This window comes from Protomyctophum parallelum (assembly GCF_964188405.1).
Source record: "Protomyctophum parallelum genome assembly, chromosome: 13".
Taxonomy (NCBI): Eukaryota; Metazoa; Chordata; class Actinopteri; order Myctophiformes; family Myctophidae; genus Protomyctophum; species Protomyctophum parallelum.
Genome location: NC_139708.1, coordinates 30,684,740 through 30,697,254, shown reverse-complemented (window position 1 = coordinate 30,697,254; position 12,515 = coordinate 30,684,740). Strand labels below are relative to the sequence as shown.

The following is a 12,515-nucleotide window of genomic DNA, read 5'->3' as shown; positions in this document are numbered from 1 at the left end:
TGAAGCGAGGGCGAGGTGGCATGCACACATCCACCTGGGTGACTGCTGGGTGAGCGCTGGTGCTTTGGCATGGGGGGTAAGATCAACATATGGAATGAATGATGTACTGATGAGGTCAGATCAACATATAGAATGTCAGAACAGGTCAGCTCCATATAGATCTAAGGGTGGCAGTATATAAAAGGTTAATATGCCAATATAAATATTGGCATCCTGGTTGCTTTAGGGGCAGAGAGCACTGAGGGGGAAGGTGCCCAAACCCCATAAAAGGGCACCATTTTGGGGTGGTCTTTTTGTGGGGGTCCTTTGTGCCATTTCAAAAATATCCAACTAGTATGTTTCACAATAACTGTGTCATTGGAATTGACCCACTTTCAGGGTAGGTGTTTTTTGCAGTGGGGATCACTTCATGTATGGATTTAATGACTTTTTCAGTAAACGTAAAACGTCTGACCATCCATTTCATGAAGAGGACATCTTAAAGATATGAAAAAACAATGTCACATTTTGTTGATAAATAGTAGGACCAAAATTCCAAGTGAATGTTGCTCAGAAAAGTTGCAGTAAAAGTAAATCTCGGGACAATCCATTTCATGAAGGGAACATCCTAAAGATATGAAAAAACTATGTCCCGTTTTGTTATACCTCGGGGAGGGGTATAGTCAACTTTTGGGGCTTTTGGTCCTCCACTAAGGCTACTGCAAATGTTAATCTGTTATTATGGCCAAGAAGAGCGTTGCAGTCTCTCGGCAACTGTAGTGCACAACTGCACATGCAAAATAAATCCACTAGATGTCAGACTTTGACTGCTGATAACATACTGCATTTGCTTAATACAGGTTTCTACACTTTAACGTTAACAATTATATTTACGTTTCAGTAAACACACACACACACACACACACACACACACACACACACACACACACACACACACACACACACACACACACACACACACACACACACACACACACACACACACACACACACACACTGGTATGGTATGGTATGGTAGAACTTTTGAACACTAGTAGACCACATCATCTGATTCTTGATTCATAGACAATTAATGCCGCACACAGGTATGGTATGGTATGGTATGGTATGGTATGGTATGGTATGGTATGGTATGGTATGGTATGGTATGGTATGGTATGGTATGGTATGGTATGGTAGAACTTTTGAACACTAGTAGACCACATCATCTGATTCTTGATTCATAGAGACAATTAATGCCGATGCACAGTATTTCTGTGCGACGACGCCCATTCAAGAAGGCTCGTCCGATAATAGCCGATCTACAAGCTCACAGAGCTTCGCAAAACGCTGTGAGCTTGTATATTCGGCTCTTTGTCGGCGCGAGTGATAGTGTGACATGACATGATGACACCATCGTACAACCAAGTTGGTTTATTTTAAAATCACATTCTCTTGCTGCAGAGAGGAGGGGCTCAGCTTGATCGGTTTTGAATCCCAGGGGAAGGTGTTGTTTATTATGTGTTGTGTATTATTTTATTTATATGTGTATTTCCCCCCACACATTATAATTTGTATTCATATTTTTTAATTATTAAATTTTTATATTAACAGAAACAAATCTTTACAAAATAACAGGGGAAAAAATAAGCAAAATGCAAAACTAATGAAGAATTAAGATGCAGGATGTACCGGGTGCCAAAACACGCGCACCCCACTGATACGCATGTCTTGACGTCGTCTTTTTAGTCTCGCCCAATCAACGTGTCCGGTGGGCGGGCCTTTGTGGAGCCCGTGGTTTGCTTGTTAGCAGGCTAGCAGCTACAAAAAGAAAGCTAAAGCTAACCGTGAGAGAGACTGTGGAAGTGGAGCTAAAGGAAAAGGCAACTGTCAAAACAGTAACGGAGATAAAACTACAGCGTGCAATTAGCCGAGGCTCCTCGTAGCCAGCTCGTTAAACAATTAACTAGTTGCCTAATTAATAAAGAAGCGTGTTTGTCAGATGCCCGAAGCGTATCTTGGATATTGTCTCGGCTGTCCCAGTTCCAAACGGAAACCATTTCTGGACAGAGAGTTGGTGGTGCTAGCTAGGCTAGCAGCTAGCTAACACAGACAGTTCTACCGGGAGACTTTCCATTGTCCACATCCAAACTGAATGTTGCGTCTGTCATGAGTCCGGCCGGGTGTTCCCATGTGAACGGCTATAAAGTGGATAATTGGAAACAAAATCTACGGGTCATTTACCAATGCTTTGTTTGGAGTGGTACTGCTGAGACCAGGAGACGAAAGGTAAAGCAAAACAAAACAAAAAAACACACAGACAGACAGGAACTGTTATGAATAATGTTACACAAAACCGGATTGTTGTTGCACAAACATGACGACACCCCACGTGAAGGACGTACACACAACCACTGAACCAACTCTCACACACCCTGTTTGGGCTGATAACTGTGTTGTAGGACTTGCTGGTAGAGATTTGCCGGTATAGCTAGTCAGCCTGGCTGACGTGTGTGTGTCAGAGCCTCATCAGTAGTTGGTCATTTGCTAAAATAGCTAAGACAACGAGCTGTTCTTCTGCTTGCTAACTTTGGCTGAGCTCAATGCACCAGTTATTCGCGTAGGAAGGAAGCCAGTCTACTGCCTCTATCTATGCCCATGACTGTTAGCTGGGTGCCCAATCTGGGTTTGTAAATTCTGACCACATCAGGCTAACGTTACCCTAATTGTACCCATTGTGTCCCAGCCCTATAGTAGCACACTGCCTCTGGGCACACACATCGTTTAGAGGCCACGTTAATGTCGGCGCTTCCCCGGCATCTTCCTTCCCAAGTTGGGATGCTGGGGCGTCATGCAGCCCTGCCTTGACCCTTCCTTGGTTTCCAGTTATTGATGCTCTTAATCCCACACTCTCCCTCCTCCGCCTCATTATGTAATGTTATCAGATATCCACCCCGAGCTGTCTTGTCAGCCCTGTAGGGTGATGCTGCAGTCTTTATTCCAAGACAAATTAAGTGTCGGTGACTGTGCTTTGTTTTTATCAGCTTCATCCACCCCTGGTCACATTTTGCACTAGTATTTTCTACCCTGTCTGAACTCTGAACTATAACATCTTGAGTGTTAACTCTAATGTGTCCAAATGTTTACATTTGTATCGTTTCACAAAGATTGCTAATTCAGAAATATCTGACAGATTTGTAAATCACATTCACAATGTGAGCTTTGTTTGCACAGGCATTTTAGCAGGGTTTTTTTTATCAGCTGACTGAGCTTTGATTGGCAATCCCAGCCAGCACATCTTACATGTGTGTCATACATTTTTATTTTGATGGGATAGGTGCATCAGAATGACGCAGCACGGACACTACTGGTGAGTTGATAACTTTCCATCCTTGCACTGATAAGTACTGTAGAGTGGATAAGTATACCAAATGGCCGCTTGCTTTCTCTCCCTCTTGCTCTTCCACTTTGTGTTCCTCAGCTCCATTGCCTTAATTCGTTTTGAGTACTAGATATTTCATTTTTAGTGGAACTAACGGGTCCTGTTCTCGTCTCTGATGTGTTTGACTGTTACAGCCGGCAAAATGGATGCGACTGAGGAGCTATTGTGAACAGCATGTCTAGAACTGTAATGTGTACTTGACCACTAAATGGGTTCATGAAAGCAAATAGCTCAGGCAGGATGGTCAATGACATTATTTCTTTTGTACTGTATTTCGGTGACAAGGCTTCACATTTAACCGAATGTGTGCCCTCTTCCTCTGTACAATAACGATTAACATTGCTTTTTGCCCCATTGTCTGAGTCCTCTTTCTAAAGTAATTAATGCGCTCATCCTTTGAAGCCTGCTGTGTGCACAATGGGAACATCTCTCCCAGAGGTAACCAACTGGGCAAGCCTACAGCAGCTCGGAAAACCCAGGAAACTGCAGAGAATAGCTCAGAAAATCCAGCAATACCACATGCACAGGATGACTTTTCCCACCCCTTCCCATATAAAAGCCCTCTGTTTATTCTAGCCAGGTAGATTGAACACAGAAAACTGAAATGGACCAATATGCAACCCCAGCTTTTATGCATTAAAATTCCTGTATTGGATTATGTTGCACCACCATATCATATGTAGTTTTCACTATTGAGGGCCTGCTATTTTCATTTCAACATGGCAACATGCTAAGGCATTTTGTCTCTCACTGCTGAGCTTGGCCAGTTGAATCAGGGACCTTTCTGTCTTTGTAATACTGTGTGGCTAGTGAGAGGAATTCGGGTTCATTGTCCCTAGTCTCTTCTGGACTGTGGTCTGTTTGAAAGACTCACTGTTTCAGCACTGTTTCTGCCCCAACCAAACACTGCTGTCTTGTTTGTCGTCTTGATTCGTGGAACTTTGTAGCCATCTGTTATGCAAACAGGACAAAGCAATAGAGGTAGGCAAATTCATCAGCATGTGACAAAGGTTTGAAGGTCTCTTTCATTGTAACTGAATAAGGGTGATCATTGTCTTGGCTCAAGGTCAAATCATCCACCTGGTCCTATTATCCTATCCCGGTCCCCACAACTTTTAGTTTTTGAGTGGTGCAACCACTCCTACAACCAGGAATGTCCGGGTGTGTGTATCATGTATCCGTCATGAGCACGAGTGGTGTGCGAGAGAGAGAGAGAGAGAGAGGCGACCGACCGACCGACCACTCGGTTCACACAGGTGTGATTTTTGTTAATTGTTTTTCATTTGCTTCTTTCTTTCGTTTTAGTGATTTTAGCAATTCTTTTCAGGTGGGTGGGGGGCATTCGAACATGGGGCTAAATCTGTATTTTTTTTACAAAATCTTATAGCCATTTATTTTTGTATTTATTATAGTATTTATACATAGTATAGATGTAGCCAAACCACTCTCGATGCGATCGACAACAGGAGTTAAGAATAAATCTAACGCGACTAGCGACTGGACAGCGGAGGGCCGTCTAACACAGGATATTTTTTTATAATTAGACGGGATGATTTAGATCGTGAGTTAACGTTAAGATTTTCGTTGTCGTTGTGTCGTTGAATGGCAACTTCCTGTGTGTTGAACTTATGTGCATCGGGTCAGCTCTTAGAAAACATATTTGCATTAAGTATGAATAACCCAATTCACCCTTTGTCAAGTCCCGCCCATGGTTGTGCATTGCCTATCATTCATATCCTACTGTTTCTCTACATCAGTGAGTTGCACACTGACACTGTAGACACCCAGAGTAGAACAGCCAGCCACAAACCTCAACAGGTGCAGGACAGCTGTTCAGGATAAAAATATAAATGGGTACAACAAACAAATGCACCTTTTGAATGTGGCTCATTAGTCACTTCTAACCATCTTCGTTCACAAAGTTTTGCTGTATTGTGCGTTGTCAGCTAATCACAGTTCTATTTTTGTGGAGTGACAGTCAGTGCAGGAAACAATTACATTTTACACTGATTTAAATCTATGTCAGTGTGCCAGCCCTTACAATATGATCCATGATAATTATGAACGAAAACAGACAAAGTATTTTAAATAATGTCATACTTGGTAATTAAAATAACTAGGTCGGGCCACTATTAAATACATGTTATTACACTAGAGCAATACAATGGCAGCAAGGATAGCTGGGCCCAAAAAAGATTTGTATGAGGCTTTTTCTCATGCATGGGCCACAAGTGCATTGAAATGCTGGGATGCTCTGCTCTCTCTTCTTAAAAGCAACAAGGCTTGAGGATTATGTTTTGTTAGTTAGGAAGCCTGGGGGCTTGGTGTTCATGCAGCATGCCATAAGGTTAGGTGAGGAATGGACAGCAGGACAGGAGGCAGCAGAGAAACGTCACTGAACTAATGAAACCCGACTTAATTTATCTTGGTCTTAAAGGAAAACTTAATGAAATTATGTTGTCAAACACATTAAACGTTATCGGACATATGGAATGTACCCTTATGAGAACGTGTTTGACATAATTTAATTTCACATTCTTTTCGGACAAATACATCAAAGACATACTATTTAAGACATAGGGTATTTTTTGCCACATAATATTGATCTCACATCCGAACACTATTGTTTAACTGGGTACCATATCACTGCCATGTTCCTTTCATTAACAGTTCTACTGTGTAACCTGTGTTCCCTGCTATTTAACCCAAATCTACGCTTCCTAGATTGTCTTATAATACCTTTGGAGCATACGCCGAAGTATTTGCAGCTTTGATCCGATTTGTTGTTTAAGAGAAAAACATGCCGCCATTACAATGCGAAACGGCAGCAGCCTCCACAGCATGTTGTAGTCCAAACAAACCCTGTTCACTTGCATTGAGCTCATTTTCCCAGAGTCCCTAGCAGCCCAGAGCATGGCTTGATTTCCGATTTCATCATCATAACGCGACGGCCTCGTCACCAGGTCTGCGACAAATCCGCTCTTTTTAACAATGACATTAATTTATCCCTATAGTCTGTCACTGTGTGATTAGTTTGACAGGTTTTGCCTTGGTTATATAGGATAGAGTAGAGAAACAGGGAACTGAAGTCGGATATCTGCAGAAGGCCATGTATGTACTAGCACAGTTCTCCAGAATGGATTGAACCTGGGTGTAATGGCATGCCCCAACCTTTGAGACACTTCCAGAAAAGTTTTTCCATGATGTGGAACTTTTGTTAATGCCACTGGCACTAAGATGATATTATACAGTGCGTGTCTGTGCCCTCACTATAAACTAGGATGTTAAATTATGTTATAGCTCAAAAGCTTTAAATTATATTGATGTTTCTGAAGATTCGCCATGACAGGGACATATTGCTTGAATAAATACTGTACAAGGCTGTTCATTGCCATTGTTGGCAGCATTTATGATTACATGACATTATGACATAAAGGTCAAGCTGATCATGGAAGATCACTGAATGTTTGTCATTTAGGCCTATTTTTGACATGGTGGTAGTTTTAACGGCATCAAATAGAGAACACTAGCTAGCAGACACTGAGAAAATTTGAGCGATTGCCATTTAGAGAAATACTTATTTCTGGCTGCATGTTAGGCATAGGCATGTTAGGCTATCTCTTTCATTTTTTGCCTCATTTTGTGTCATCCTTGCTGCCTCCAGCAAAAATCAATTCCCAGTCGATGTGCAGGAGCATCAAAAATAATAAAAAATCTGTCACCTGCTCTGTATGCGTTGTCCAAAATCCCAGGTGGGGAAACAAATGGTGGAATAAATACCAGATTTGTATGAGTTTGTAGTCATGACAACACAGGCCAGTATGGCTTAGCATATCTCCTATCCCTAGGTTATTTAGCTGCACTGTAGCGGAATGGTGTTTTTTTTTTTTTTTGAGACTGGCATGCATGAGCTTGTATCGATTTGTCTCTGAGAAATACTTGATGTTGCTAGTTGGCGCCATTACTGTTCTTCGTTGCTATTCCAGTTGCTATTTGTTGGAGGTACGGTCCCAGATTGCCCTGTGGACACTGGACAGAACAATTAAAGCAAATTGAGCAGTGCATAAAAGATGGCCTATTAAGTGAGATGGTGAGGAAAAACAAATAGAGGATACTGTTCTGTCCTTGGCTGTGCTAATGAGTGTGAAATGGTAGGCTAATGACTCTAATACGATGCCGCCTGCTTCTTTTCCTGCCTCTCCGTCTCATTATGTCCCGGTCTCAGTGAGGTGTGCCTGGTGTGAAGGGCTGGCAGTTAACGGAGGGATGTTGATTGGCCATACCTCTCGCTCGTAGACAGAGGGGGTTCGAGATGGATGTGACTGTACTCTTATTGCAAATTTGCAGATACTCTTGTGTAAAATTAATCACAAGAGGAGGAAGCAAGTTCTGAACTACTTCCCTCTTCTAACGTCACCCATGGTACAACTCTCACTTGTGTGTGTGTGTGTGTGTGTGTGTGTGTGTGCACGCGTCCTCTTGACTGACACATATATGAGTTGGAGTGTGCCAGTTCAGACAGTTCTTGTCTGAACTGTTTCCTGATGTTTTCTTTCTTAATTGAGGTTCATGTTGCATGAGATTGGTCAGTGCCACTTAAGCAGAGTGCACAGCAGACCTTGCCAGTGCAGAGTTGCGTGGATGGTTGGAAGGCTGCCCCGGTTTTCCGCGGTTCAGTTCATTCCTCTACGCTCTTCTTCCAACCCCAGTTCCATTCATAATTTATAGCTTATGAATGGTTAAGGAGGCGCAGAGATGGAGTGAATAGTCACCGTGCTCATGGTTATTTACTTTGTGTTCTCCGGTCTCCCCTTCCATTTTTGTCTTTTATGAACTCTCCTTGCGCCTTTTTTAGTATCCTCCTGAGGAGCTGCCAGTGTGCCAACTGCTACCAAAACACTGGCACCTTCAAGGAGTGTGCCTGGCAGTTAACCCATAACCATTATACTACAATGAGTGGAAATTGGATGAGATGAGAAGGGATGGGCGTGTGGTGGCGCGATGTTTTACAACCAAGGCTTCTTTGAAGAAGTCACTGTCACTTTGATTAAAGATGAATGGGTTATGATTGAAGAGAGGCGACTGAATGGACTTTTTTTAGTTTAAGGAGAACAGGAAGATGGGCAATAAGAGCAAGAGAGACAGAATGTCATCGTAGACTGCTGTTAACTTAAGTATGTGGGAGGAGGTGGATATAATATGCATTTACCGTCAAGCATAACGGTTGTTTGCTTCCCTCCCATCACATGGCTTAATATCATACTGTAAAAAATATGGACAAAGCGTTCCCCGGGTCTAACATGAACGTAAAATGAAGCCTGAAATTCCTTGCACTCTAATGCACTGTAAGTCGCCATCTTTCTTGATCCGTTCTGGTCCAGCTGGCCATTGGCTGGCCCAGACAACGAGGCGGGACTTCCCCCCTTCTTCTCCGTTGGTTTTTATTTTGACTCGAGTGGGGGATCCCGATCATAGACTGTAACGGTAGCCACGCCCCTCAGAACATATGCGACTTTATGGTCATTTATTTTATAAATGGGACCATAATTTTCCAAAAAGAATATTATGACATTATAAATGAGACTTTAAACTAGTGACTGGAAGCAGAAAGTATTCATGACCATGTTTATTAAGGTAATACAGTCTAGGTGAAGTTGGACCCAAATACATGGGCCTCTATGGAGCTATGGGGCTTTTTGGGTCCAGTCCAGCGCCACAACAGGCCATTATATGAACTTTCAGGAAGTCCCGATTTCAAAAGAGGCTTCACGAAATATCTGGCTGACTGCCCCCTTGCTTAATATTCATATGCCTCTCCCTCCTGTTCTCCTACAACCACTGGCCCCATCATCATCGAGTCGACACACATGCACGCGCCCAGACACGCCTCATCCCGGAGAGGGAGAGCACCTGATCTCTGTGCAGTGAGCAGATCTCTGTCAGATCCTTCTCCATCACATCACTCCACAGGCCTGCTCCCCGACTCATCAGCATACGTTTGAAGATTCCTCCATCTATCCAGCCTCCTCACACAGGCCACACTCCTCCTCTATGGCTGCCACGACTTAATAATTGTCACACAAATCATTGTGGTTAACAATTCTAATTGTGTTTTTTGACATTGAACATACCAGGAACATAAAAAAAAATGGTTTGCCCTTCAGGCTTTGTAATCAAAGATTGCAAAAGGCAGATAAAATATAACTATACAAAGAAATGTAAATGTATGTAAATTAAGTTATGACATCCACAATTTAGCTGTGATCTCTTGCATGCCTTGTCTTGAATATAAATGAAATGCATAACCCATTACTTATGAAAAAACAAATGTGACCCTCTTTCCAATTTATGCACAGAAGGCAGAGTGTGATTCACACTATAATATCATAGCAGTTGTATAGTCATTCAAATAGCATTGTAAGCTCCCATGTGATACACAGGCACATGTCTAATCCTCCCATTCTCCCATCTTCCCACTACCACCCCTGGCCCCCTCCTCCCTTCCCTCATCCCGGCACTGCCTCCGTGTACACCACTCAGTGGGCTGGGTGATGTCAGGCGTTGGCTTCTGGCCCGCAGCCAGCCCTCCTTCCCCCACCCACTCCTGCCCTGCTCGTTCTCACTCATTCTCCGTCGCTGTCTGATGTGGCTCTCAGGCTATCTGTCAGCGTGACTCAGCCCCCAGTGATTCAGGCCAAAGAAATGGGAACGGGTCCACAGGAAAATCCTCAGTGTTAATTAACTCGACAGAACTGCACCCAAATGGTCCATTTGGACCCATCAGGGTCCATTTGGTTAAATTTAACCAAGGGTCCATTTGTCAGATACACTGAGGATTTTTTGTGTGCAATCTCCTTGTCCCATTGTAATGTCAGGCCTGCCATGTCATTGTCACCCTGTGAGCTCCCTCTCACAATGATAGTGGCCTCAGCCTCTCATAAACCGAACATCTCCGTTCCATAGTCAACTCTGTAGCATTGTTTGTGCGTGTGCTTGTTTGGAATTCCCAGGCCTCGTATCTCTCCTAACTTTAATGACACAGAATGGTGGTGAAATGCACTTGACATTCCCTCTGATTTAGCTGCTGGCCGGCGTAGAGGATGCGATCCGCCATGGTGTCCTGTCCTTTTCAGGTCGGCGAAGACAAAAGGAGACTAGGCATTTTTAAGGAAAAGAGCTGTTTGGCACAGGCCCAGGGCTTTGTCCAACAGCCATGCTGTGTAGAGGTCTTCTATTACTGTGGACTCGTCCGGCACTAGTCAAGGAGATATTGGCACAAATTTAACCCCCACATGGTAACTCTGTCATTTCTCTACCGTTCCGGACGCTGTGCGGCTCGCCGGAACCGGGCCAGCACCCTGGATGCGTTCCTGTGGGTCTGGACCTCCCCCCGGGAACCCCCACATGGAATTGCACCAGTCACTTCACACGGGTGTGATTTTCTTTCTTTTCGTCTAGGTGTTGTGAGCTTGTAGATTGGCAAATTTTGGCGAAGAGATTTGGTGTTGAAGGAGAAAGCTCTGGGGTCAACGAGGCTGGGCAACAGATTATTTAAAATTCTGGAAATTCACATAAATGTGGGAAACCGTATTTATCTTAGGTGGCATTCTCATAAAAAAAAAATCTGTTTTCTGAATGTTGGAAAAGCTAAATCAGCCCTGACCCTATTCAAATTCACTAGTGATGTCACCCATCAAGGAAGTCCACCCTGGTAAAATTAGCTTGGCATGGCTTTCCCTTTCTTGTTTTGTATGGAGAAGGGATTGTGGGAAGATGGTCCAGATAATGTTCGTTCAGATGTTTATATTTAGTTTAGGATAAGTCTGCATGTCTGACCTAACTGGTCAGTGGTCAAATTCACGCCCTGACTTGCATCGAATCATCCCCCCCTGGCCCCCTCCCCCCTCCCTAACCACAATCTCTCAAGCCATCTCTCCAGTATTGCCTGTTCAAGTGTGAGTACTTTAAATGTGCCTGTCCTTAAGGCCCTGGGCAGACGTCACCGCTGCATGGCATGCTAGTCACAGCTGCAGCCAGCCAGCCAATCGGACTGTTCTCCAGTCCAGCCCTCCTTTAGTTCTACCATCTGGCTAATGAGATGTCAATCACTCTCCAGGGGCGAACAAGGCCCAAAACCAAGAGGCAATCAATCACTTATAGTGTGGACACTCAATTACTCCCCATTGTTCAAATCCAAGGCTTAAGCGGCAATCTTGCTAGCTTTTTCTCTACCCCTGTGAAAAAAGTGAAGATCATTGCTTTTTTCACCCAGGTTGGGAGAATTCATTAGGCCTAGCTCTAGTGCTACAGGCCCCTTACAGCACTAATGGCCCATCTAGAATCTACCAATAGTTGGTTCTTATAGATTTTCCTGTGGCTAATTTGCTTTGGTTTTGGGCTCTGTCTGTTGACTCTGATGAGTGTCATGGGGATATAAAACAAGTGGCCTGCATGTGATCTGATAGGCCAGGAGATTTGGGCCCAGGGGGATGGGATGGGATGGGGCGGGATGGGGCCTATAGTCCTGTCAGTAGTCTTGTCTTCTGTGTGTGCGTGCATCTGTGTGTGTGTGTGTTTTCATTCATCGGAGAGGCTGTGGTTGAGGGCATCTGGTAGCTGTGAGACTTGAAAAGTGATCATGCAGCCTTTTGTTGTGCTGAAGTGGGACTGTTAACCATCTGCGTGTACACACACACAATAAATGATATGCTGCCCGCTCTGCCTGATCAGCCCCCTCTCCCTACGTTTGTTGTCGGGGTTTATGCTTGTTTTTGTTTTGCTGCATTCTCCTCCTCCCAGTCCTTGTGAATGCGGTGTGCTGCTCTTTAATTCCGCCCACTGGTGAATTGGATAAATGTAGGTTTGGTGGTGTTGAGTGACATGCCTGCCTGCTAGAACAATGATACCAAGGATTCAACAGTGATGTCATAAGTGTTCTTAGCAAGTCTGCTTCAGATTCATGCGTCTTTTGAATGCAAAACCACCAAAAGCACCATTGTCATAATGGCAGTGGCAGCAAACATTGTTTACTTTGATCACAGCTTTGGCCATATATTGTGCATAGACCTGTTAATTATGGAGGTCTTGTGTAATA

The 12,515-nt window shown here is 43.8% G+C and overlaps 1 protein-coding gene across 5 annotated transcripts in view; it reads left to right on the top strand.

The window, feature by feature from the left end:
• Window positions 1-1,824: 1,824 nt before the first annotated feature.
• The window catches only part of LOC310869017 (ubiquitin carboxyl-terminal hydrolase 22), a gene marked incomplete at its 3' end in the record, with an annotated part of 41,839 nt that continues 31,148 nt past the window's right edge, over window positions 1,825-12,515 (top strand). For 3 of the 5 annotated variants that reach the window (XM_083779589.1, XM_083779588.1, XM_083779590.1), the window contains exon 1: window positions 1,825-2,268. In XM_083779589.1, the coding sequence (XP_083635715.1) occupies window positions 2,149-2,268 (120 nt within the window). In that variant the 5' untranslated portion in view covers window positions 1,825-2,148. Of the gene's footprint in view, window positions 2,269-3,316; window positions 3,350-12,515 lie in introns of all 5 variants that reach the window. The other 2 variants (XM_083779587.1, XM_083779586.1) reach the window with 1 other exon arrangement.